The 26645-nt window shown below is 39.7% G+C and overlaps 1 protein-coding gene across 1 annotated transcript in view; it reads right to left on the bottom strand.

Annotated features, from left to right (window-relative positions):
• GYS2 (glycogen synthase 2) overlaps window positions 1–26645 on the bottom strand; it is a 57404-nt gene that overhangs the window by 27193 nt on the left and 3566 nt on the right. Inside the window, exons 2-7 of the mRNA XM_052640734.1 lie at window positions 16416–16597; window positions 11158–11349; window positions 8722–8904; window positions 6736–6880; window positions 3020–3137; window positions 2717–2837 (exon numbers count right to left, since the gene is read on the bottom strand). Coding sequence (XP_052496694.1) covers window positions 2717–2837; window positions 3020–3137; window positions 6736–6880; window positions 8722–8904; window positions 11158–11349; window positions 16416–16597 — 941 coding nt within the window. The remainder of the gene's footprint in view (window positions 1–2716; window positions 2838–3019; window positions 3138–6735; window positions 6881–8721; window positions 8905–11157; window positions 11350–16415; window positions 16598–26645) is intronic.

The raw sequence follows: 26645 nt of genomic DNA, 5'->3' as shown, positions 1-26645 counted from the left end.
TAAAACTGTGAACTGATGAATGCTTTTATATTCTGAAATGACTGACTCTTGAATGTGGGGCACTATCATCTAATCTGTGGCCTCTGCCCTCTGGGACCTTATATTCTATTTAAAACATCTACAGGAGCCATAAAACAGGAAACACCCCAGGAGTAGGCAGTGTGCTTTTATTAAAGACTAAATGTACTATATGGAAAGAAAATGTCTTATTTTGATTTCTCCAAGGATTGTAATTATCTTTGATGTCTAGAATAAGAGAAATTCACTTTTTCTTCACATCTAAAAATAAAGCAAATATTTAATAAATGTATGGATAAATTAATAATGTCTCTGGACATGACATTTTTATATAGCTGTGAGTCCATCTATAAAGCTTGTTAAATAGATACATATCAGAAAGTACTGTGAAATAAGATTATTCCAGTTTATTCTTGAATAATCTTTCTGGTCTTCAACCCTATTTTATAAGCATGGATGTTTACTAATGTGATTTTAGTAATCTCTTAAAATACTTGGTACAGTGTATGTGCTTAGCCTCTCAGTCATGTTTGGTTCTTTGCCACCTTTTGGACTGTAGACTGCTAGGTTCCTCTGTTCATGGGATTTCCCAGGCAAGAATACTGGAGTGGATTGCCAGTTCCTTCTCCAGGGGATCTTCCTGACCCAGGGATCAAACCTGCAACTCCTGTCTCTCCTGCGTTTCAGGCAGATTCTTTACTCTCTGAACCACCCAGGAATATCTGGGCTAAGACAGTGATAAATCTACATCCAAGAAATAAAAACTGAATGGGAAAGTTATACAGAGCTCAGGAAATTTTAGATTGCCTCAGCATCTCAATAAAATTAGACTTCCACACTGACCTCTTCTATTTTCCTTATGTATTCTATATTTTTGTATGATGGGACAAGAATATAAGCCAATAATTTTCATCAGTATCTATGATGCAGTCCTTCCGTTGGCACAGGTTTTATTGCTGGATTAGTTCAGAACCTATTACAAGAATACACCTGCCAATGCAAGAAACACAAGAGACATGAGTTTGATCCCTGGGTCGGGAAGATCCTTTGGAGAAGGAAAGAGTAACCCACTCCAGTATTCTGGCCTGGGAAATCCTATGGACAAAGGAGCCTGGTGGGCTACAGTCCATGGGGTCACAAAGAGTCAGACATGACTGAACATGCTCACACAACAACAGTTCACAACCTATTTTAAGATTCTGAGCAAATCTAACCTATTGAGCAAACAATCATTCCGTATTTGGGAGTGGGAAACTCCTCCATGTTTCTGTGTGGTGGGACCTCTCTTAGTTTCATGGCTGGAGGCTTTCAGATCTCAGAGTAGAGGCATGGCTAGTGAGTTGGGAGAGGAACAGAGTTTGTGTGTGTCTGCCCCATTCTACGAGGGCAACTGCTTGGCTGTCAGTCATGTCGCACATGTTTTTCTGAAGGCTTCTGGTTGGAGGGGATGGAAATGGCCAGGGCTGTCTGTGACCAGATGTCTAATACCACAAAATTTAATACCAAGGCCCAATATTAGGAAGCCCATTAATGCCATGCAACCAAGCCATATCTCCCATTATAGTATTTTTAAAAATTAATTTTTATTGGAGTACAATTGTTTTATAAACCCACTCCAGTATTCTTGCCTGGAGAATCCCAGGGATGGGGGAGCCTGGTGGGCTGCCGTCTATGGAGTCACACAGAGTTGGAAACAACTGAAGTGACTTAGCAGCAGCAGTTGCTTTACAATGTTGTGTTAGTTTCTACTGTATAGCAAAGTGAATTAGCCATACATATACAAATATCTTCTCTCTTTTAGACTTCCTTCCCATTCAGGTCACCACAGTGCATTAAATCTATCGACTTTTAAAAAGGCAAAGTTTTGTTCTCTTTACTCTCTGTTTGCTTGATTTCTCTGTATCTTTCAATTGTTTACAAACTCTTGGGGGATAGATGGGAAGAGGATGCTATGTGGTCAGCTTAAAACATGGCACATATATAACATATAAAGGAAGAGAATGTAAAAAATGAACATATACATTTATATATATGTATAACTGAATCAGGGCTTCCCAGGTAGCACCAGTGTAAAGAACCCGCCTGGCAATGCAGGAGACACAAGAGTCCTGGGATGATCCCTGGATCAGGAAGATCCCCTAGAGAAGGGCATGGCAACCCACTCCAGTGTTCTTGCCTGGAGAATCCCATGGACAGAGGAGCCTGGTGAGCTACAGTCCATAGGGTCTCAAAGAGTTGGACACGACGGAAGCAACAGAGCACGTGTAACTGTATCACTTTGCCATACCCCTGAAACTAACACTGCATTGTAAATCAACTATATATCAGTAGAATTTTGAAAAAATTTTAAATTAACATAAAATGTCCTTTGGGGTGCATTTCCAATAAAATTTTGCTTCTATGATTCTTTAAAAGAAAAACACCATACTATTATATTGGCTATACCCAATATAACATGATAAGTTTGTAGCTGTCTTTAAAAAATACCTGACATCCTAGACAAATATATGAGCAAAGAGTGTGGCAATCATATTTATCATTTTAAATATGATAATTGAAAGACCAAAAGCATTTTTAAAATAAAGCTACCATTTTAAGTCTTCAAAATCATATATTTTTTAAAAAGCCAGGAAGTTCTTTACTTTCCACAGAACAAAGTTCTCTACGAAAGCAGTTTCATGTTCTAGAGCATTCTTACCCTCAGCAGGAAGTTTAACCTGGATAAGGATTCTAAGAAGATGTCAGCTCCTTTGTTTGAAAACTCATACCTCCCAGCAATGAAGAGGAACAACGTTTTTTCAAGATCAAAGTCCAGATGACTAAAACAAAACAAAACAGTTTCCAATGAAAGAAAGCAACAGCAACAAAATGTACACATGAGTTCTGTTAAAGTACAAAGGGGACTGGGAAAGATAAATATTTACTTTAACAACCCTGTTTTCTCTATACCCCAGATCCCTAACATCACAGGGTAATTTTTTCTTAATATAGAAAAACATACCCATAGAAATGACCTCGAACAAACTCTTGGATCCTGGCCTTGTACATAGCATGGAGATTTTGAAACTCATGTACAGCTGAAAATTTCTTAACGTTCAAGCCATTTGGAGTAACTACATCTGGAAAAGCAAAGTAAAATCCTCATGAAAAATCTCTTTTGAGAGAGGGCAGCACTGCCAAAACAACAGTATTTTGCTAGAGAAGACTCTTGAGAGTCCCTTGGGTAGCAAGGAAACCAAACCAATCACTCCTAAAGGAAATCAGCCCTGAATATTAATGGGAAGGACAGGTGCTGAAGCTGAAGCTCCAATACTTTGGCCACCAGATGCGAAGAGCCCACTCATTAGAAAAGACCCTGATGCTGGGAAAGATTGAAGACAGGAAGAGAAGGAGGAGGCAGAGGATGAGATGGTTGAATGGCATCACCGACTCGATGCACATGAGTTTGTGCAAGCTTCGGGAGCTGGTAATGGACGGGGAAGCCTAAAGTGCTGCAGTCCATGGGGTCACAAAGAGTTGGACACGACTTAGCAACTGAACAACAACAACAACAAGTTAGGTGTCTATTAACATTTCTAGTTTCTGACTATTATAGAAGTGGAAGTTTATAAAAATCCATAATGAATCCCTGACATAGAAAATCAGGAGGATCTGACTGAAATAGCATTGAGTAATGGGTATTATGTAATAGACCAATAGCAAAAATAGTCATTGTTAAGAGTTTTCAGTTACCAATCACTTACTATGCATTAGATACTGCTCTAAATGCCTTGTAATGTAACTCATTTAATCCCTGCAACAACCAGTGGAGCAAAGTGATATTTCATAGGCAGAAACTGAGACACAGAGTTGTTCCAGAATCTGTTCCAGAACACATGGGTAAAGGCCATGCTGTCTGTCTCCACCTGTTTTACCCTTAACTATGCTGTGTGCTAAACGAACTCCTTTTTTGTTTTAATTTTTATTGGCGTAAAGTGGCTTTACAGTGTTGTGTTAGTTTCTACTGTATGGCAAGGTGAATCAGCTATATATATATATATATATATATATATATATCTCCCCTGTTTTTTGGATTTCTTTCCCATTTAGATCACCACATAGCACTGAGTAGAATTCATGTAGGTTCTCATTGGTTATCTATTGTATACGTGCATGTGTGCTAAATCACTTCAGTCATGTCCAGCTCTTTGCTATCCAGTGAACAGTAGCCCATCAGGCTCGCTGTCCATGGGATTCTCCAGGCAAGAATACTGGAGTGGTTTGCCATGTCCTCCTCCAGGGCATCTTCCTGACCCAGGGATCAAACCCAGGTCTCTAATGTTTCCTGCACTGGCCAGTGGGTTCTTTACCACTAGGACTACCTGGGAAGTCCATCTGTTTTATACACAGTAGAATAAATATGTCAATCCCAATGCCTCAGTTCCCATCCTCTCCTTTCCCTCTTGGTATCCATATGTTTGTTCTCTATGTCTGTGTCTCTATTTCTCTTTCTTAAATAAAATTATCTATACCAATTTGTTTAGACTCCACATACGTGCATTAATATATGGTATTTGTTTTTCTCTTTCTGACTTACTTCACTCCATATGACAGCCTCCAAGTCCATCCATGTTAAACTACCTCTTGTCATTTTATTTTAGTCAAATGTGTGAAGAGTGTTCTGTCCATAAGGAATATTGGAAAAGTAGTCCTTTATTCCAACACATAACTGATTCTTTCTGCCTAGAAGATTTTGTTGCTTGGGTAGGGAGATGTTTTTGGTTTTTCAGAATATTGGTCTATGCCAAGAAAGATAAAGACTGCTCAGAATACATGATGGAAATCACCTACTGAGTTGAATTCATGGGTTATTGTATTTAGAAGCAGCAAAAACAACAGACAGAAGTTAGTAGAGAAACTGTTGAAACACTAGAAAAGAATATTTGAGAAACCTCAGAATGTGCAATGTCATGCAAATAAGGAATGACAGAGGTATCTGCCACCTTTAATTGCCAAAGAATGTCAAGGAACAAAAAAATTACAGAATTGTGAACCTGGTGATTTTTGAAAAAGCAATTTTAGATCAAGTGTTGGAAGTTGGAAGTTAAAGTTGAAGAGGCTCTAAGTGGAAAAACTGGATTATTTTTGTAAAATACTTGATAGCAGGAGGAAAGATGAGATTATGTAGACATCTAAGAGGGTAGTGGTCTTCAGAGAAATTTTTATTTCAGAATAGGAAAAAACAAAGCATTTTTGTAAGCACAGAAAATGATCCTGATGACAGGAAAAAAAAAAAGTAAGATCCAAGAAACAAGTGAGCATATTGAAGCAAACTCCTGCAAGAGACACGAGTGTGAGAAGCAAAGTGGATTCAAGAGAACCTTTGGAAAGAATAAAGACCAGCACAGGATCTTCAGGTGCCACTATTCAGATTACTTGCTTCCTTTGTAATTATGTAGAACTTTTTAATGCTTTCTCTAGATGTTAAACTGGTATACGAAAGAAAGATTAATTAACTAGAGATAAGACCACCGGAATTAAGCAAGGAAAATGTATTAATTAGGACTGTTTTGTTGCGAGAGAAACCTGGACTTCCCTGGTAGCTCAGCTGGTAAAGAAACTGCCTGCAATGCAGGAGACCCTGATTTGATTCCTGGGTTGGGAAGATCCCCTGGAAGAGGGCATGTCAACCCACTCCAGTATTCTTGCTTGGAGAATCCACATGGACAGAGGAGCCTGGCGGGCTACAGTCCATGGGGTCGCAAAGAGTCAGACATGACTGAGTGACCAAGCACAGCACAAGCGAAATCTACTAACACTGATTTAACTATTACAAGGAGGAATTATTAATAGGATGCAGGAGTGTCTGATGGCAAAGATGTAGCTGGGCCTCAGGAATTAATTTAAACCATGGTCTAAATCACTGTGGAGAATCTAGAGTTCTCTCAGTCTGTTTCTGCTTCTTAATTTACTTCACTGTAGCTTATCTTTCTTTGCATCTCATGCAACATAGGAAGTGAACACTACCAACAGCTTGCAAGCTTCTATTATACAAGACTATTCAAACAAACTCATCTGTTTAGACTCATTATGAAACCATTCTGATTGAGCCAACTTATACCAGGTATCCACCTCTGGACCAACCAGCTGTGGCCAGGTGACAGGGTCATGTTTTATGAACATACCTCTTGGCATTGCAACCTTGGGATGGGTCTGGGGCTAGTTCCCAGAAAAACTTGCAAGAAAATCTTGGGAGAAGTAAAACAACAGGTTTCTACTAAACAGGACCAATGAGGCAATGTTCTAAGATGTAGGACTGGTGAAGTCTCACACACGTTTCTGATATTTTCCTGACATTCATTTTCTTAAAATAGAAAAGTCAACTCAGCTTGCTTAAACTCAGGAAGTCATCATGACAACCCAGCTCAGAATTAGAGTATGTTATGGGGAGGGAGGTGGGAGGGGGGTTCATGTTTGGGAATGCATGTAAGAATTAAAGATTTTAAAATTAAAAAAATAAAAATTAAAAAAAAATAAAAATAAACATAGACTATTCAACAAGCACAGATTGTATACTATGATGTTCCAGATATAGCTTAGTGTTCAACAAAGCTACTGAAAATGAGAATTCAAATATGTATAAAGATTTGAGTAGTGATAGTGCAGTTTTCCTCTTATTTTATGCATTTTTGTTCAAAACTATCACAGATTGGTGACAAACTCAGGGATAATAATCACCAGGTTTTCTCTTCAGCATGTGTTCTGCCTCAATTGCTGTAATTTCAGAAACTGTGGTGAAAACATGAGCACAATGGACGGAAGCGCGCTCCATGCAATACCGGTGATAAATCTGCCTTTCCCCAGCCTCTTTGTCTATGTTAAACTGTGAAAACAAAACAAACACACACACATAGGCATTTGCTTGCACCAATTCTTCTACATAAGCAAAGCAAAATCACATATTTCTCGCACTGTTTTTCCTTACAGCTATGTGGAATTTTATGACCACAGAAAAGAAGTGACAAATTTTTATTAAACCCATCACTGAAACAAAAAGCTACTTATGCTTACAAAGAGTGCTTTTTACTTTAAGCTGGGGAGACATGCAATCATATTTGAAGGCAGTGTGATATGAACACTGACTTTTTATTGAAAGGATAAAGTTATAATATTGATATATAACTATATATTATGATTTTATTCCTTAAAAACAACTAATAAAACCTGATGAATATTATTAGTTGTTTTTATTAATTGCTGTATACTGGCGTGCTGTGATTCATGGTGTTGAAAGAGTCGGACACGATTGAGCGACTGAACTGAACTGAACTGAACTGATGCTCCTAAGTATTTTGAAGTGAAATATTTGATGTGCTTGAAATATTCGCTATGCCTCTGTAGTATTTTCTCTTTCACAAACATCAGAGCCTGCTCTTCTCCAGGAAGCACGGTGGTTGAGCTTATCACAGATCACTGGTTTGCCCTTATTAGTCTACTATTAGGAAATCTCCCTGACCTCTTGACCTTTCTGAATTCCTTGGTGACTTTATTTTGAATATACATCTTATGTTTACAATTTGACCTTCAGGTTCAGTTGACCTTTTTATAGGCAAACTCTCCTTAGGACCATTCACTGTTTTGCAAATGTTAAGTTTTGTCCAAAAGAGCTTTCCTGCACTCAAAATCCCTCTGAGATGGTGGCATAACTTTCTGTTCTCATTATCAGAGTAGTATTAATCATGTATTACAAATAGGCACAAAAATACACTCAGAAAAGTATGCAGTCTATTGCATAGACTCCTAGAATTTTTTTAAACGGGAGGGGAGTCAATTTTTCAACTTCCTAATGTTCCGGATAGTGAGACAAAACTCTAAAATGCTAAATTGACTTGACTGACAATATAGACACCAAGTCTGCAAAACTCCTGACTGTGTGTTACTCAAGTGCTTAACCATGATTTTTTAATTTTAACTTTTTTACATTCTTTCCTTCCTTATTTTTTGAAATTTATTTGATTTTAATTGGCAGATAATTGCTTTACAATGTTATATTGGTCGCTTGACCACTACTACTGACAGAATATGAAAAACATAGTTACATTAATCTGAACTAATGAAAACCAGAAGAAAGAAGTCAAAACTGAATGACTTTAGGTCATAGAATAGGGCAGTCTTCTAAGATAAGCAAACCCAACTGTTTGATCACCAGGGATCTACATTCCTGTTTTTGGTAACTCTGTCTTAACTGGACCCCTTACAAAACTCCACCTATAACTCACTGCAGAGTTACAGCAGAAATCTGACCTTCGTTCATCTGGAGGATGGAGGAAGTGAGGCTCATAGTACAAGCGGGTGTCTAGCATCCCTGTGGGGTACCTGCCGCTCAGAGCTGTGTGAGGATCCTGGGGTCCTCACAGCATTTCCCAAGCAGCCCAACCTCAGGGCCGCAGGGGCTGACGTCTTCCAGGCCCCTTTGGATCTTGGGTCTGTAACTTCAAAGTGGACAGACGTCTGGCCTGTCCCCGCTACACTCAGCTGCACTCTGAACAAAGTTAAATTTTATGAGCTCTCAGTCCGCTCAGGGGAAGCTGTGTCATGAATATTGATTGGTCAAAAGGGCATTTCTGCCATCTGGATGACAGATGAAAGGTGAAGATCAATACTTCCCATCCTTCAGCTTCAAGAGTCGGAAAGAAAGGTGGCGAGGGTGGTAGAGCTAATTACCTTATCAAGGTGGTTGTAGAAATCGATGTTAGCTGCACAGAGATACCGCCCAAGCAGGGTGGCGTGGGTGGTAAAGACTGTAGCAATGGGCAGTTTCCGAGCTCGAGAAAGGATCAGTCCAATCCCGGCTTGCCATTCATGGAACTGGACAATGACGTGTCTCCCGTCAGCATGGTCCGTCACCTAGGTCAGACAAGAAGCTTGTAGAAAAGTTCAGGATGAAGTTTGATCTTACTCATAGTCCACAGAAAAAGGAAAGTTGCTATGCTTGTAAATTTTAGTACAATTAAAAGGAATCTGAATATAAACCATGCAGATTTAGCAACTATAAGGGTTTTCTAGAATTTAGCTTCCTGTTCATAAAGCCCATATATGTTTATGGCTTAATCCTCTTTTTCAATATGGATCAGATTTATTTTTGCATTCACAGAGGGGACTCCTAGAATAAATGTGCAGTAGGTGGTCAATGAATATTCATTGAATGAATGATTAATAGCAACAAAATTTTAGAAGTTTCACTGAACAGCTGAATCAATTGGGACAAGCCACTTACAATCTTCTTTTTTAAATTAAAAGTAATGACTTCATGTTTTAAGTCAGTCTTACTTGGATTTTCTGCTACTTAGAGCCAAAAACATTTTAGCTGATATATTATTATTATATACATCATTATTTTATATTATTAATATTATTTTTAATATATCTTATTTGTATTTGTATTCACTTTCATGCATTGGAGAAGGAAATGGCAACCCACTCCAGTATTCTTGCCTGGAGAATCCCAGGGACGGGGGAGCCTGGTGGGCTGCCGTCTACAGGGTCGCACAGAGTTGGCCACGACTGAAGCGACTTAGCAGTAGCAGCATTTGTATATTATTATTTTAAGAATATGGGACTGGGGGAAAAAGAGATTTGCTTAGAGTCAAATAGAAATTTAGTAACACACTGAGGACCCAGATCTAATTCCAGGTCTAACTCTAACACTAGGCAAGGCACCGATTTCTTAGCCTTAAAGTTACTTTGTTTTACTACAAATAGAGGTATCATACACTCCAGCAATCCCACTCCTGGGCATATGTCTGGTAAAGATGAAAACTCTAGTTTGGAAGGATACACACACCCCAGTGTTCATAGCAGCACTATTTACAATACCCAAGACCTGGACGCAACCTAAATGTCCATCAGCCAATGAATGGATAAAGACATGGCATATATATACAATGGAATATTACTCAGTCATAAAAAGAATGAAATACTGTCATTTGCAACAACATAGATGCAGTAGAGATGATCATACTAAGTGAAGTATATCAGACAGAGGTATCATTTCTAAGGGAAATTTAAATAATTCACAAATGAATTTGTTTACAAAATGGAAACACACTCACATAGAAACAAACTTAGAGTTACCAAAAGGTAAACAGTGGTGGGTAGGGATAAATTAGGAGTATGGGATTAAGAGATACACAGTACTATATATAAACTAGATAAGCAGTAAAGATTCACAAACTGTATTTTATATCTTGTAATAACCTACACGCCCTTTATGGTTGCTGGCTTCGTCAGAAAGAAGTTATACTGGTAAAGCGGACACACAGCCAATATACAGCTCTGTGATTTATTCTTAGAACGTAGTCCCACTTTGCCAGAGATACTCTTAATTTTTTGATTTTTAAGCAAAGCATAATCATCTTGAGGTAATGCAAGGAATGTGAAGAAATCCTACTGCCATCCTTTCAGGAATTGAGTACAGACTTGGCTCATTTAACAAAGACTGATTTCCAAGGCTTTTATTGTTGTTTTACTTCTACACAATATTTCATTGCTGTGGACTTCTTAGCAACTGCTGAGATCACTTCACCCTTTAGTAAATGATTGAAAGATATAAGAGCCACTGCAGTCACACAAGCACTCATGCATGAACAAAACCAAATATTTCAAGCCATTTTCTACTCCCCTGATGCTGGAACGCATGTACTTAGTCCATGATGTAGAGTATTTTTCTTGCATATATACTGGATATTACCTATGTAGCAGGAAATATAATTGGGTGTTTTACCCACATTGTTCTAGTTAAACCTGACATACGGTGAATATTAATAAGCATGATTATCACCATGTTTCAAAGACTGGTATTCAGTCACAGGGCTTCCCTGGTGGCTCAGACGGTAAAGAATCTGCCTGCAGTGTGTGAGACCTGGGTTCGATCCCTGGGTTGGGAAGATCCCCTGGAGCAAGGCATGGCAACCCATTCCAGTATTCTTGCCTGGAGAATCCCCATTGAGTTACAAGAAGGCATTTTCTCAGATTCCTTTGATATGTCAATAAAACAATTAATAATGGTACCATCTCAAAACTAGCTTGAAAACCAGAGGATCATTACTGGCTACAGCAATGTGCTTCTTGTCTATTGTGGGGCTCTACAGTAAACAGTACCTCTTTCAAGAACCAGGCAGTTAATGACCCAAAGATCAGCATATCATTGGCTTCCTGGTCGTGATAAGGAATGCCAACGTTGCATGCTTCCCAGAGGTCTCCTTTCCACTTGTCCAGGTTCCAAGCCGAATAGCCAATGTCAAAGAGAACCACGTAAGGACTCCCTTCTATCAGCCATCTTCCAAAGCGCACCTGCCATAGAAAGGACACACAGCCATGGAGTAACGCTAGGCAATGCAGGGGAAGAAAATGTATTTGTACTTAGAAGCTGTACTTGATAGAAACTGTATTTAGAACTCTGGAGATTACACAAGCCGTATAGAAAACAACAGTGGTAACATGCAGCATCTCATGTTTGAGCCTGAAGAGGAAATGGGCCGGCACCCAATCATCTAGAATCTCCAAGTTCTTGCTTTTCATTAGATTTAGTCATTCAAAAATGAAGTATGTAGACCGTGTGATCTTTGTTCTTCTGTCTATCATTACCTTCCCATGACCTTCTCATGGTTTTAGGTTGTTTCTCTAGACAAAAGTATAAGATTTCTCTTATTCCTCCTATCAAAAAAAAAAAAAAAAAAAGTGACGATAAGTGTTTCCCAGTATGGTTACTGCAAGAAGTCTTAACTAAATATATTGACCAAGACATATTCTGGGGGCTTCCCAGGCAGTGCTAGTGGTACAGAACCTACCTGCCAATGCAGGAGACATAAACGCGGGTTCGACCCCTGGATCAGGAAGATCCCCTGGAGGAAGGCATGGCAACCCACTTGAGTATTCTTAACTGGAGAATCCCATGGACAGAGGAGCCTAGGGGGCTATGGTCCATATGGTTGCACAGTCGGATACGTCTGAAGTGACTTCACGCACACAGGCAAGACACATTTTCTCTTTAAGGTAACTATTCTATTATATTCTTCAAATTGATTATTTATTCCAAAATATTTTACCTTGTGGATGTTTTAATGTAGTAGCTGTTTCAAATTTTTCCAATTAAAAACTAGTCATTTGTATGTTTAAATTTTAACTTTCCTTTTGGTATCTACTTTACTATAGTAATTTACTCATGTTTTTTATTTTACGTTTCTTCTCCTATTATGTGCAACGCAATTCCATAAATGAATTCAAACCCTTTTTGAAGTTGGCAGAAGCTAAGAGCCTCTCTCATTGGGTATCTAGTCCTCTCTATTAAACTGAATTTACATTGCCAGCATTGACCTTATGACTCTTCCCAAGGCTGAATTTTCCAGAGTGTGAAAGCCCATTTGATCACCATTCCCTTACTTGGGACTCAGGAATTCATGGTGATTTCTTTCTCGCACCCATGCCTTGGTCAACACTGAAAGATCCTCATTACTTGTCAGCTGCAGCCATTGCAATTCAGTATTTATCATGGCATAATTTCCTTTTCAGATTTAGTTTTCCTGAGCTCCAAAGAACTTTTCAATAGATTCTTCTGGGACATTCATTGATTTATACATTCATTTAACAAATAGGTACTGGCTGCCTGATATGTGGCATATGATGTAGTGAGCTAAGAGCACAGAGAAGTGTAGAAACTACAGAAAATGTAAGCTAGCTTGTCTTGACTTCCAATGCATTCTTGCTCATGACAGGAAGCATCTTTACATCAGAGATCCACTTGGAATCTTGAGTGCAGTCAGTTTCATCATGACTTTCATCTCCCTCTTCTTTCACAAGAGCTTCAAATGTGAGGGGCTTCCCTCATAGCTCAGTTGGTAAAGAATCCACCTGCATTGCAGGAGACCCCGGTTTGATTCCTGGGTTGGGAAGGTCCTCTGCAGAAGGGATAGGCTACCCACTCCAGTATTCTTGGACTTCCCTTATGGCTCAGCTGGTAAAAAAGCCTCCTACAATGTGGGAGACGTTGGTTTGATCCCTGGGTTGGGAAGATCCCCTGGAGAAGGAAAAGGCTACCCATTGCAGTATTCTGGCCTGGAGAACTCCATGGACTGTATAGTCCATGGGGTCGCCAAGAGTCAGACATGACTGAGAGGCTTTCACTTTCACACTTTCAAATGTGAACCCCTTCTAACATCTCACTCATTTCATCCCAACAGTATAACCTGCAACCTTTGTTATTCTAATTCTCCACACCATTTTCACTGTGATATGCTTCCAAAGTACCCTCTGGGACTTCGGCTTCCCTTTTAAACTAAGTGTTTTATACCCTAAACCTCCTAGATATCACCACTCCCATCGGCATCTCAATGAAAACTCATTTTTCCACTCATATATTCCTCAGGTGAATGCAAAGGAAAGTTAAGGTTTTTTTACATCATACTGAAACTTTTAAAACCTTATTCTTTCTTTGCATATAAAGACATCTCTGAAATTTACATTATCCAAACATGTTACCTTTCCCTATTCTATGAATCTCTTGGGTACTTTTCTATCTTATTCTGGGAAATTTTAAAATCAGGATTGTATCCTACACACTTACCTCATAGCTATTTGACCTTACTGACTTTAAAGAACTTCATGTCCACTGCATGTCAGCCACCCAAGCTCAAGGCTGCAATCTTATCCTTGTTGATAGCTGAACTGTTATTTCTCTGAAATGTTTATCCTTCAACCACAACTTCCATACTTCTCTCACTGTGTTTTTCCCAGTGTATGTATTCTTTCATTTTCCTCTTCAGCATCTCCAGTTTCTAGGACCCTCCTTCTTGTCCTACATCATCACCATTTTTTTCCTTTCATCACTTCCTTTCCTGTCCATTTCAGACCCAACCATCCAGCAACTCAACCGTTAATTCAGTCAATTGCACAGTTACCTCCAAGACTTATGCCACCTTGCCCCGTTGCACACCTGCTGAAATTAAATGACATTGAATCTCCAACTATTTAACTTCTAACACTTTCACTCGGGCTGCTGACTGCAGTAAAGCCCCTCTACATATAAACCTTCAAGCTGCGAACTTTCAAAGAGGCAAACGTGCATTCACATGTCCAGTCACATAAATTAGTTCACATGTGTGGCATTCATTGCCACATGTGTGCATCTTCTACAAGTGGTTATGCTTTTGTGTACTTTACTGTACAGTACTATATAGAACACAGTAGTATAGTACTTTATTTCAGGCCCCAGACCCTGTGCCATCAACATCAGTTATGCATGAAATTACAGCTCACCTTCCATCTCCTATTGCTGATGATCCTTCAGCTCTACCATCTCCCACCTCCCTCCTCCAGTCAGTAAATCTTCTTGTCGGTTCACCTGATGCCAGCCCTTGAATGCTAGCTATGGGACGGTACTACTGTACTATTGAAGGCACTGTACAGTAAGGTTAAAAATGTTTTACTTTTTGTGTTCATTTTTCATGTATGGTTTGTGTGAAAAGTATCATAAACCTGTTGCAGGACAGTGCTATAAAGCCAATTGTGTTAGTTGGGTACCTAGGCTAACTTTGGTGAACAAACAATTGAACTTGAGAATGTGCTCTCAAAACAGAACTCATTCATGTGTAGGAGACTCCTGGAGAAAGTCACAGTTGTGTATATTTGTGCCATTAAAAAGTCACGACTATACCTTAAGGAGGGGCTTCTCTGGTGGCTCAGTTGGTAAAGAATCTGCCTACAATTCAGGAGACCTGGGTTCAATCCCAGGGTCAGGAAGATCCTCTGGAAATGGCAACCCACTCCAGTGTTCTTGCCTGGATAATTCCATGGACAGAGGAGCCTGGTGGGCTACAGTCCATGAGGTCACAAAGAGTCAGACATGACTAATCGACCAACACACACACATACCTTAGCGATGTCCGGAAATTCTTTTCCCTATTCCTTAAACACTTTTCCAGAATTTCTTTCTTCACACTCTTATATTAATACTTGCCTTCTAACTCTCAGAACTTTATCTTGAGCACTTAAGATCACTGAAAACACGGAGTGAGATGATCTTGAATTCCTCAGTAACGCATTTCTGTTTGCATTAATCCTTTGTTTCCAGTTTGAGCAAAAGGAATGAAGAACAATCCTTTCAGCAGGGCTTTGGATCTCATTTCTTCTCCTGTTCTCAGTGACCTTACTCTCATCATCTATTCCTTCTAAACTTTCAGTTTCTCTCCGTCCTCTGGATGCTTCTTTATGGAATATAAATATGCTCACTCATATCTAAGAAAACATGAATTCTCAGAACCATATCACTTGAAATGACTTTTATCCTTCCTCTTCGTAGAAGAACCTCCCAGCCACATTTCTGTATCCTTTACCTCACTGCTCATTCATTCCTCAAGCTACTGCAATCTGCTTTAACCCCACTTTCTCCTCTGACGTTGTCATTAGCAAGATGACCACAAATGACCTGAGTATTTATTACTCAACCCAACTGACCTGGGTTCAATCCTTAGTTGATCCAATCCCTCCTTTGTACTTGAAACTCTCTCCTTCCTTGTCTTGACATCTCTATTTCTATTGAGGTGGCAAAAATTACTGCAAGTTTAGTAGCTTAAAATGGCACAATTTATTATCTTACAGATTTAGGGGTTCGCCCTCTGAAATGGATCTTATGAGTTAAAACTGACATGTTGGCAGAGGTGCATTTCATCAGCAGTCTCTTGGGGAGAATCTGTCTTCTAGCCTTGCCCAGTTTCCAGAGGCCACGTGCATTCCTTGGCTTGTGGCCCCTTTCCTCCACCTCGAAGCTTTCGTCACTTCAATTTCTGCCCACGTTGCCATATCTCCTCTCTGATTGTAATTCTACTGCCTCCCTCTTACTAATATCAGGATACTTATGATTACATTGGATCCACCCAGCTAATCCGGGATAATCTTCCCATCTCAGGAACCTTAACACTGTGACAACTACAAAGCCCTTCTGGTTCTAACCATTAGCTGAGCTTCCACTTTTGCAGTCTGTGACTTGTTTTCATGTCGATGTTCTAACGCACTGACATCGCCCAAGTTTTGGCTCAAAATGTTGCCTCTTAGTCTATAATCTTCCACTGAATAATGTTATAAACACCCATAATGTCAACTACAATTTAGACACAGCTGACTTTTCCCCAAGCATCTCTATTCTATGCCCTCTGCTGAGTTCCAAACCTACTATACTACTAGGTTTTCATGAGGTGTCTCAGATGTAACCTATTTAAAATCAAGTTCATCGTCTTTCTCATACACTAACTTCTTTGGCCTAAGAAGATGAGTGGTCTTTTCTCATGAGTTCATGTAAAGGGTGGTGTGTTTCCACAACAGTTTACTAAGACTTGCTGAAGGAAGCATCAGACGGTATCTTTTACCTGGCAACCGTGTTTGTTCATCGCGTCCATGGCTCTTCTAACAGCATCATTCACAGGTTCACACTGTTCCACCTGAGTCTTCATATTATGCTCAAAATATGGACCAATCAGAAAATAGTTGTCTCCCCATTCATCTGCTGTTGTTTTGGCCTTTGTCTGAATCACGGTATAGATGCCACCAACTGTTGAAAAAAAAAAGGTCCCATTACCCTTCAGGTTAATAGCTCATGTTAAGTGATGAAGGGATGGAAACAAGTCCTCAATTTTTCTATGTTGCTTAAGTAAACATATATTTTTTGCTGTGCCATGCAGCATGTGGGATCTTATTTCCTTGACCAGGGATTGAACCCATGCCCTCTGCATCCCTGCATTGGAAGGGTGGAGTCTTAACCACTGAACCACCAGGAAAGTCCAAGCCAACTTTTTTTTGAAGTATAGTTGGTCTACAATATTGTGTTAGTCCTCATTTTTAAGTTAGCACCTAGAATCAAGCACAAGGATTTATTTAGCTTTGTAAAAGAAAGGTTTTAAAGAATACTATCAGAGAGTTAGTATTTGTTTCAATTCCATGCTGGGTACTTTGCCAGAGAGCAGCAGATTGGCAGCAGCAAATCACAAATATTTCAAGGAAACCTGAAGAGACAACTGGGATGAAGCAGTACCCGGCTTAAAGCTCTATCTACATGGACGTGTCAAAGGTGGGACAAATAGCTATTTTCAAGGCATGTGCCCTCAGCAGCAGTAATCACCTTTCACCTCTTTTCCTTCAGTGGCCCAAGGGCGTAAGATAAGACCAAGTATCAGCTACTGCTCAAATTATGAGCAAATTTGATGGGTCAGTTGGTAAAGGGTCTGCTTGCAATGCAGGAGACTTCCCTAGGTCGGGAAGATCCCCTGGAGAAGGGAATGGCAACCCACTCCAGTATTCTTGCCTGGAGAATTCCATGGACCAAGGAACCTGGCGGGCTACAGTTCATAGTTGCAAAGAGTTGGACATGACTGGGTGACTAACACTTCCACTTTTTTTACTTTCTCCCAGAATAAACAACCACTTCCCTTCTAGGAACTAAGCAAGTACCTTTTGACAAGGGGAAAAACAGGACAGATCTTAAAGGGGGGTGCTTGGTCCAACATCCAAGTTTTCATATAGTACTTCATTTTAGCTCTCTGCCATTGCTGCCACTACTATTAAAACATAAAGCCAAAAAATAATATACTTTTGGAAAATATGCCTACTGTTATAGCCAGCATGTCTACATCTGGAAAATTATCCTGACGGGAAAATAAGATATGCATTTAAGGATATTTGGGTTTCCCAGGTGGCTCAGACGTTATAGAACCCACCTGTCAATACAGGAGACCCAGGTTCGATCCCTGGGTCAGGAAGATCTCCTGGAGGAAGAAATGGCAACCCACTCCGGTATTCTTGCCTGGATAATTCCATGGACAGAGGAGTCTGGCGGGCTACAGTCCATAGGGTTGCACAGGGTCAGACATGACTAAAATGACTTAATATGCGTGCACAAGGATATTTATTAAAGAATTATAAAGGTGAAAATTGTAACTAGCTTAAATTAAACTAGTTAACTCGTTTAACCTCTCTGAGGCTCCATTAGCTCACCTGTTCAAGGGGGATACAATAGTACTGAGTTGGCCAAAAAGTTTTTTCAGATTTGTCCCTGAGATGTAACAGAAAAACCTCAACACAAAACCTCTTTTTGGCCGACCCAATACTTCACCTGGGGAGAAAGGACAGGTTGGAGCAGCAGTATTAAAAATTATGCCTCATTGAAAAGGTGATATTTAAAGTAAGTACTTAAAAGACTAAGGAAATCAAGCAAGTTGATTCATGAGGAAGAATTTTTTAGGTGGAGGGAACAGCTGGGGCCAAGGCGCTACTTCTGGAGCAGAGGGTACCAGCAGAGTCATAGGCATTCAAAAGGAAGAGTTCAGTGAACAGGTAGGAGGGATGGGGAAGGTCAAGGGGAAGAAGACCCTTAGTAAACTGCACAGGATAATTCTTATGCCAGCTCAGAGCAATCGCCTAGTATGAGAATCTGAAAACAGTCTAAATCAGTTTCTTAAGTGGTACTTTGCCCATGAACCATAGGCAAAGGAATGACTCAAGAAATTCTATGTAAAATCCCCCAAGCTAATACAGATTCTGGCATTAATCATCAACTCTACTTCGAAGAATAATTTTGTCACTTGTACACGAAGAAGAAAAAGTCTTATTTTTCATCATGGTTTTTCATAATGTATTTCAGTTCTTCAACGTATGGAGTTTGGTAGCTACTACATCTCTTAAATTTCTTATTTCAATCATTCAGACCGTAAGTAATATTTTACTTGTAGTATATGACTTACAATGATAGTCAAAATTGACAGCCAAAAGGTAGAATTGCCATCTGCAACTTTCTTGAACCACTCAGAACATACTTGTTGATAAGTTGCTTTTTGCGAAGTGAGATACAAAAGGCAAATATAAATAATACTACATGACAAAACAAGGTTCACTAATTTAGAAAAGAGCTAATGTAACTTCCAAAATGTAAATATTGTATGTAGTTTTCATATAAGCCTACATGTTTATTGTCCTTTGAAACTTGATCTTTAAGAAAAAACTTTTTGACCATACCTAAAAGAGATTGAAGTGGCCACTTGAGCAGAGTCTGATAATAAAGATATTATCAATCCCAGCTTCCACTGGCTGATGAATGCAGCATGGGACACAAGAGGATGATCTGCAAATCTACAAGCAGAGCCTTCCAGACTGGATCAGAACAGACAGGGTTCACTTAACCATTCAATGATGAATCTGATTGATGGCAACCTCAAGGACACCTACGCACTTCGCCAAATTCCAGAAAAGTTTGGGAACCATCAAAACCATTTGTTGAGAAAAAAAAAAAAAAATTAGACAAACAGTTTGCAATAGAACTTTTCTCTAAAGTCTGAGTCATGTCTTAGCAACATATTTAAATATATATATTTATATAAGCTTTATTCAAGCCCACTATCAAAATAATTCAAACTCTTCAAATAATTGCTCCTCTTTGTAGACTTACTAATTCCTTCATTTGTATCTAATCCAGGGGAGTAAAAGTTCTGATGGCATACACTTCTTAAATGTCTTACATTTCTATTCTGGGACAATCTTTTTTTTAATGGCAAACTTTTTTAAAAATTAATTAGTTGATTTGTTTTTGGCTGTGCTTGATTTTCGCTGCTGCCCACAGGCTTTTTCTAGTTGTGGGGAGCAGGGACCACTCTTCGTTGTGGTGTTGGAGCTTCTCATTGTGGGGGTTTCTCTTGTTGCAGAACACCGGCTCTAGGGCAAGGGCTCCAGAGTTGTGGTCCACTGGCTTAGTTGGCCCGCGGCATGTGGAATCTTCCCGGAACAGGGATTGAACCTGTGTCTGCTGAATCGGCAGGTGGATTCTTAACCACTGCACCACCAGGGAAGTCCTTTGAGCACTCCCTTTTATTTGCAACTATGTAGTGTTGCAAATTCAAATACAATTGTGTTAATGCAAACAAAAAATTTTTATTTGTTAAAGGATATACGGGAGAAGGGGAATTCTTTATTTCAAAAAAAGGTAGGATTTGAGAAGTGAAATGCAAAGATAAACACAATTAATTAATTTGCTACTTCTTTTTCCCATTTGAGGACTTCAGTTTTGAAATAAAATAGTCCCCAAATGGCCTTAAGAGTGCTTATAAATACTATGACTATATTATTTCAGTCTCTTAGGGACAGAAGCATAAAACTAAGAAAATGTTTTTCATCCCATATTGGTTGAGACCTGATTGTAAATAAGTTTTCCCCCACCCCCCAGACTTCTCCCCTTACACTCTTTCTGTGAGGAGGTGCTCTTACTGCTAATTGTAAAGCTTCATTTCAGGCCCTCTCTGCCCTTCCCAGATTTATATGCCAACTACTCTCCTTAGTTCTCACTCTATTTACCATCTTTAACCCAACTCCCCACCCAGCATACTAATTAAAGATGAGTATGATAGCCTAGAAACAGGGTCATTCCTATTTTTAAATTTGGAGTATAGACCAAGGGTTCACTAAAATCTATTTTTTAATGAATTATTGTTTTCCCACAGTGTAGGTCATTGAATTTGGACTGACTCTTCAAACATGTACTTTGCATTTTATTGATCTCTACTTTGCTGAAACAACATGGGAGCTATTTCTCGTGTGAGGGCAAAGTAAAGAAAGAAAAGATGAGCTCTCGTAAACAGATGTGTCAGTGAAGTAGCTAAAACCTCAAGTCATCATCTAGAAGTACTGCCGACATTGTTAAAAGCAGAACTCCAAGGCAGTATGGAAGGTGGGAGCTAGTCACAATAAGGATTTTTTGTTGAGTTGCTAAGGCATGGCCAACTCTTTCCTGACCCCATGGATTGTATGTAGCCCACTAAATGCCTCTTTCCATGGGATCTCCCAGGCAAGAATACTGTAGTGGGTTTCTTTCTCCAGGGGACCTTCCTGACCCAGGGATCGAACCCTCATTTCCTGCATCGACAGGCAGATTCTTTATCAATGAACCACCAGGAAAGTCATAAAAAGGAGATACATATAATAATATATAAGTATGTATATAAAGAGACTCTTCACTATTTCTAAGTGATTAAAAGTCAGAGAATTTAAAAGTCTATGATTTCAGTGTGCATAACTACTCATCTGACTCCTATCCAAAGACACAGTTGCAGAAGCAGGGACAGTCATTACAGAATTAGACATCATTCTCTGAGGCAGCAGGTCTGGTGGGAAAGAGACTAAATGCTACTGGTGTCGATGGTCACCAAATGTTTGTGTGCCTGGCAATCAACTAGGTCTGTGTCTCCAATCAGAGCAACTGTAGTCCGGGGCAGTGGGAGATGACAGACTTGGAGAAAGCCCACAGGCATGACCTCCCTGATTCTATCCGCAATGGCAGATCTGAATGCTTTATGCAAGAAGGGCTTAGTCATGGCAATCTGAATGAAAGGAAAGTGGGGAGTCTAGTGCTCTTCTTGAACCTATGTATGTGCCAAACCTAGTTCTTACAGAGACTGTGTGTTTCATGTGGTGAGACTTGGGGTGCCTTTGAGATGACATGGCTGCGCATATCCACAGCAGGCAAAGCAACCCCAGCCTCTAATTTTAGTGCTGCTCATGACTATATAATCCTGATCCATGTGTTTCTTCCCTTTTTCCTGCTTTTGCACTTAAGAACAAAATCATGCAATTGTTCATACTGAGAGTTGGTGTGAAAATGAATGATTCAAGGTCTCCATTTTATGAATAAATTTTGTAAGAAATAAAAATAAGCTAACAGTAAGGGCTAGGCACTGTTCTAAGTGATTTACAGTTGGTATTTTCTTTTAGTTTTCACCACATTGTTAAGGAAGATACTATTATTATCTTTTTTTTTCTAAGGTGGGGAAACTGAGACATAGAGGCTGTGAGATGGATCCAATATTAGACATGTAATGATAGAGCTGGGATTCCAATCCAGGCAGTCTGACTCCAGACGTACAAGCCTTAGACAGCAGGATTGTAAGTAGAATTGTCCCTTGGTATCCATAGCAGGTTGGGTTTGGGACACAACTCCCTGGCTACCACTCTGGATACCAAAATCCTAGATGCTCAAGTCCTATATATAAAATGGCATAATATTTGCATATAACTTATGCACATCCTCCCACATACTTTAAATCATCTCTAGGTTACTTGTAAAGGCTAATAGAGTTTTGCCAAGAGAATGCACTGGTCATAACACTCTCCTCTAACAAAACAAGAGAAGACTCTACACATGGACATCACCAGATGGTCAACACCGAAATCAGATTGATTATATTCTTTGCAGCCAAAGATGGAGAAGCTCTATACAGAAAGCAAAAACAAGACCGGGAGCTGATTGTGGCTCAGATCATGAACTCCTTATTGCCAAATTCAGACTGAAGTTGAAGAAAGTGGAGAAAACCACTAGACCATTCAGGTATGACCTAAATCAAATCCTTTATAATTATACAGTGGGAGTGAGAAATAGATTTAAGGGCCTAGATCTGACAGACAGAGTGCCTGATGAACTATGGATGGAGGTTTGTGACATTGTACAGGAAACAAGGATCAAGACCATCTCCAAGAAAAAGAAATGCAAAAAAGCAAAATGGCTGTCTAGGGAAGGCTTACAAATAGCTGTGAAAAGAAGAGAAGCAAAAAGCAAAGGAGAAAAGGAAAGATATAAGCATCTGAATGCAGAGTTCCAAAGAATAGCAAGGCAAGATAAGAAAGCCTTCTTCAGCGATCAATGCAAAGAAATAGAGGCAAACAATGGAATGGGAAAGACTAGAGATCTCTTCAAGAAAAGTAGAGATACCAAGTGAACATTTCATGCAAAGATGGGCTCGATAAAGGACAGAAATGGTATGGACCTAACAGAAGCAGCAGATATTCAGAAGAGGTGGCAAGAATACACAGAAGAACTGTACATAAAAGAGCTTCATAACCCAGATAATCACAATGTGTGATCTAGGTGTGATCACTCACCTAGAGCCAGACATCCTGGAATGTGAAGTCAAGTGGGCCTTAGAAAGCATCACTACGAACAAAGCTAGTGGAGGTGATGGAATTCCAGTTGAGCTATTTCAAATCCTGAAGGATGATGCTGTGAAAGTGCTGTGCTCGACATGCAAGCAAATTTGAAAAACTCAGCAGTGGCCACAAGACTGGAAAAGGTCAGCATTCATCCCAATCCCAAAGAAAGACAATGCCAAAGGGTGCTCAAACTACCGCACAATTGCACTCTTCTCACATGCTAGTAAAGTAATACTCAAGCCAGGCTTCAGCAATACGTGAACCATGAACTTCCAGATGTTAAAGCTGGATTTAGAAAAGGCAGAGGACCCAGAGATCAAATTGCCAACATCCGCTGGATCATCAAAAAAGCAAGAGAGTTCTAAAAAAACATCTACTTCTGCTTTATTGACTATGCCAAAGCCTTTGACTGTGTGGATCACAATAAACTGTAGAAAATTCTGAAAGAGATGGGAATACCAGACCACCTGACCTGCCTCTTAAGAAATCTGTATGCAGGTCAGAAAGCAACAGTTAAAATTGGACATGGAAAAACAGACTGGTTCCAAATAGGAAAAGGAGTACGTCAAGTCTGTATATTATCACCCTGCTATTTAACTTATATTCAGAGTACATCATGAGAAACGCTGGGCTGGAAGAAACACAAGCTGGAATCAAGATCGCCGGGAGAAATATCAATAACTTCAGATAATCACATGACACCACCTTTATGGCAGAAAGTGAAGAGGAACTAAAAAGCCTCTTGATGAAAGTGAAAGAGGAGAGTGAAAAAGTTGGCTTAAAGCTCAACATTTAGAAAACGAAGATCATGGCATCTGGTCCCATCACTTCATGGGAAATAGATGGGGAAACAGTGGAAACAGTGTCAGACATTATTTTTTGGGCTCCAAAATCACTGCAGATGGTGATTACAGCCATGAAATTAAAAGACTCTTACTCCTTGTTAGAAAAGTTATGACCGACCTAGATAGTATATTCAAAAGCAGAGATATTACTTTGCCAACAAACATCCATCTAGTCAAGGCTATAGTTTTTCCAGTAGTCATGTATGGAGGTGAGAGTTGGACTGTGAAGAAGGCTGAGCGCTGAAGAATTGATGCTTTTGAACTGTGGTGTTGGAGAAGACTCTTGAGAGTCCCGTGGACTGCAAAGAGATGCAACCAGTCCATCCTAAAGGAGATCAGTCCTGGGTGTTCATTGGAAGGACTGATGCTGAAGCTGAAACTCCAATACTTTGGCCACCTCATGCAAAGAGTTGACTCACTAGAAAAGACCCTGATGCTGGGAGTGATTAGGGGCAGGAGGAGAAGGGGACAACAGAGGATGGGATGGCTGGATGGTATCACCGACCTGATGGACATGAGTTTGAGTGAACTCTGGGAGTTGGTGATGGACAGGGAGGCCTGGAGTTCTGCAGTTCATGGGGTTGCAAAGAGTCGGACACGACTGAGTGACTGAACTGAACTGAACTGAACTGAACTGAGGTTACTTGTAACATCTAACACAATGCAAATGGGGTATGGTCAGTCTGCTGGTGTGTGTTAAAGTTTTGCTTTTTGGAGTTCTCTGGAATTTTTTTTCAACTATTTGTGATCCAGATTTGGTTCAGTCCAGATATGGAACCACGGACAGGAGGGCTGCCTTTAACTCTATGGAGCAACATATTGATGAGTCTTTGCAAGTGGTGGTGGGAGGGACAGAAGGAGAAAGTGAGCAGGGTCACACAAGAACAAGAATCTTTATGTCTTGGAGAGGGTGCAATCATTTCTACTCTGCTTTAGAGAAGGCCCATCTGGAAAACAACACTTATGGAAAATGGCTTTTTTACTTTGGTTAAGGGAACTTCAGAGCAGTAGTTCTCACACTGATCATAGAGCCCTTTGGAAATATAATGAAATCACTCAGATCTTGACTCTGAAAAAACACATATATATAATGAGCAAAAATTGCTATATATCTTGGCTCTTCTCTTACCACTTTGGAGCCGTCCCTTGGAGCAATCTGACAGGCTGTACCCCAAGCTATAGTCCTCAGAAAGTCCACTTAATAAAACACAATTCTCAACTTTTAGATTGTGCTTTTTTTTTTTTTTTTCAGCCAACACTGACTTAGGGCTAAAACAAGTTGTTTTTAGTCAGTTTTTAGAGGGAAGCATCTGTTTAGTGACTAAATTTCAGAATGGTTCACATTTATTAAATTAGCATACATTACTTTTGACAACATTCATTAAACTCTTTTTAATGACTCCAGAAATTCTCAACATGATCATTGGTCCACAGTTTTCAATGATTTAGGCAAGTTTGTACAAAAGAAACAATTGTAGCAGAGAAGTTGAAAGTAAAGCTTATTTCAGGGTTTGGGCAAAGCCTCCTTCCTAGATCACAGAACAATCTCTTATTGTTACTTTCTTGCTAACTTGTCCCCCAACTAGTTATAGTGCTTTTTGTGGTGCATATTAATATAAACAGGCTTCCTTCCTGCCTCAGATGGTAAAGAACCCACCTGCAATGAGACAGACCGGGGTTTGTTCCCTGGGTTGGGACGATCCCCTGGAGAAGGAAATGGCGACCCACTCCAGTATTCTTGCCTGGAGAATCCCCACAGACAGAGGAGCCTGGCAGGCACAGTCCTTGGGGTTGCAAAGAGTCAGACATGAGTGAGCGACAGCACAGCACAGCACAGCATTAATGTACACGATGGAATATTACTCAGCCAGAGAGAAAGAAAGAAATTTTGCCATTTGCAACAAAATGGATGGACTAGGTCAGACAAAGAAAGACAAATTCTGTACTGTATGATACCACTTATATGTGGAATCTGAAAACTACAACAAACTAGTGAACAAAAAGAAAGGAAGCAGGCTCACAGATAAAACAAATTAGTGGTTACTCGTTGGGGGAGGGAGGGGAAGAGGAGCAATGTAGGGCTAGGGGGGAAAGTTATTGTAGGATTACATGAAATCATGTGTGTGAGACTTGAAAATTATAAAGCACGCTAGAATTTAATGAATCTTTCATTCAGCAAAAAATAAAAAATTAAAAAATTAAAAGACACATCTCACTCCTTACCGCTTTCCACTATCTAGAACTTCAATGGCTTCCCACGCTCCTTGGTTGGAAATGTAAACCCTTAAGGCTATTAACTCACTCTACATTTCACAATCCAGCCCTTGTTGGTGTCTCCCATCTCCTCTCAGGCTCTGCTCCTCTTACCCTTTCTGAGCTTCCCTCAGATCCCTGAACAGAGTTCACTTTCTCACTTCTGCATCTCAATATGTACAGTTCCCACACACTGAACACTGTCTGGTCTTTATCACCACCTCCTCATCTCTACCCAACAACTATTTATCCTTCAGGAACCAGCTCAAATGTCTCTCTGTTAAAGGTTTTTCCCAAGCCTCCAATTAGACAGAAACCTCCCCTCCCCCAACTAAAGCACAGGCTGACCTTAGAGATATTACAGGTTCTTATCCAGATCATCCCAATAAAAGGAAATTGCAATAAAGTGAATCATGAATTTTTTGGTTTCCCAAGTGCATATAAAAGTTGTGTTTGTACTATAATGCAGTCTATTAAGTATGCAATAGTATTTTGTCTAAAAACATAATGTACCTGCCTTAATGTAAAAATATATTATTG

The sequence above is a fragment of the Budorcas taxicolor genome, chromosome 5 (genome assembly GCF_023091745.1).
Source record: "Budorcas taxicolor isolate Tak-1 chromosome 5, Takin1.1, whole genome shotgun sequence".
NCBI lineage: Eukaryota > Metazoa > Chordata > Mammalia > Artiodactyla > Bovidae > Budorcas > Budorcas taxicolor.
This window is presented reverse-complemented; position numbering and strand designations above follow the sequence as displayed.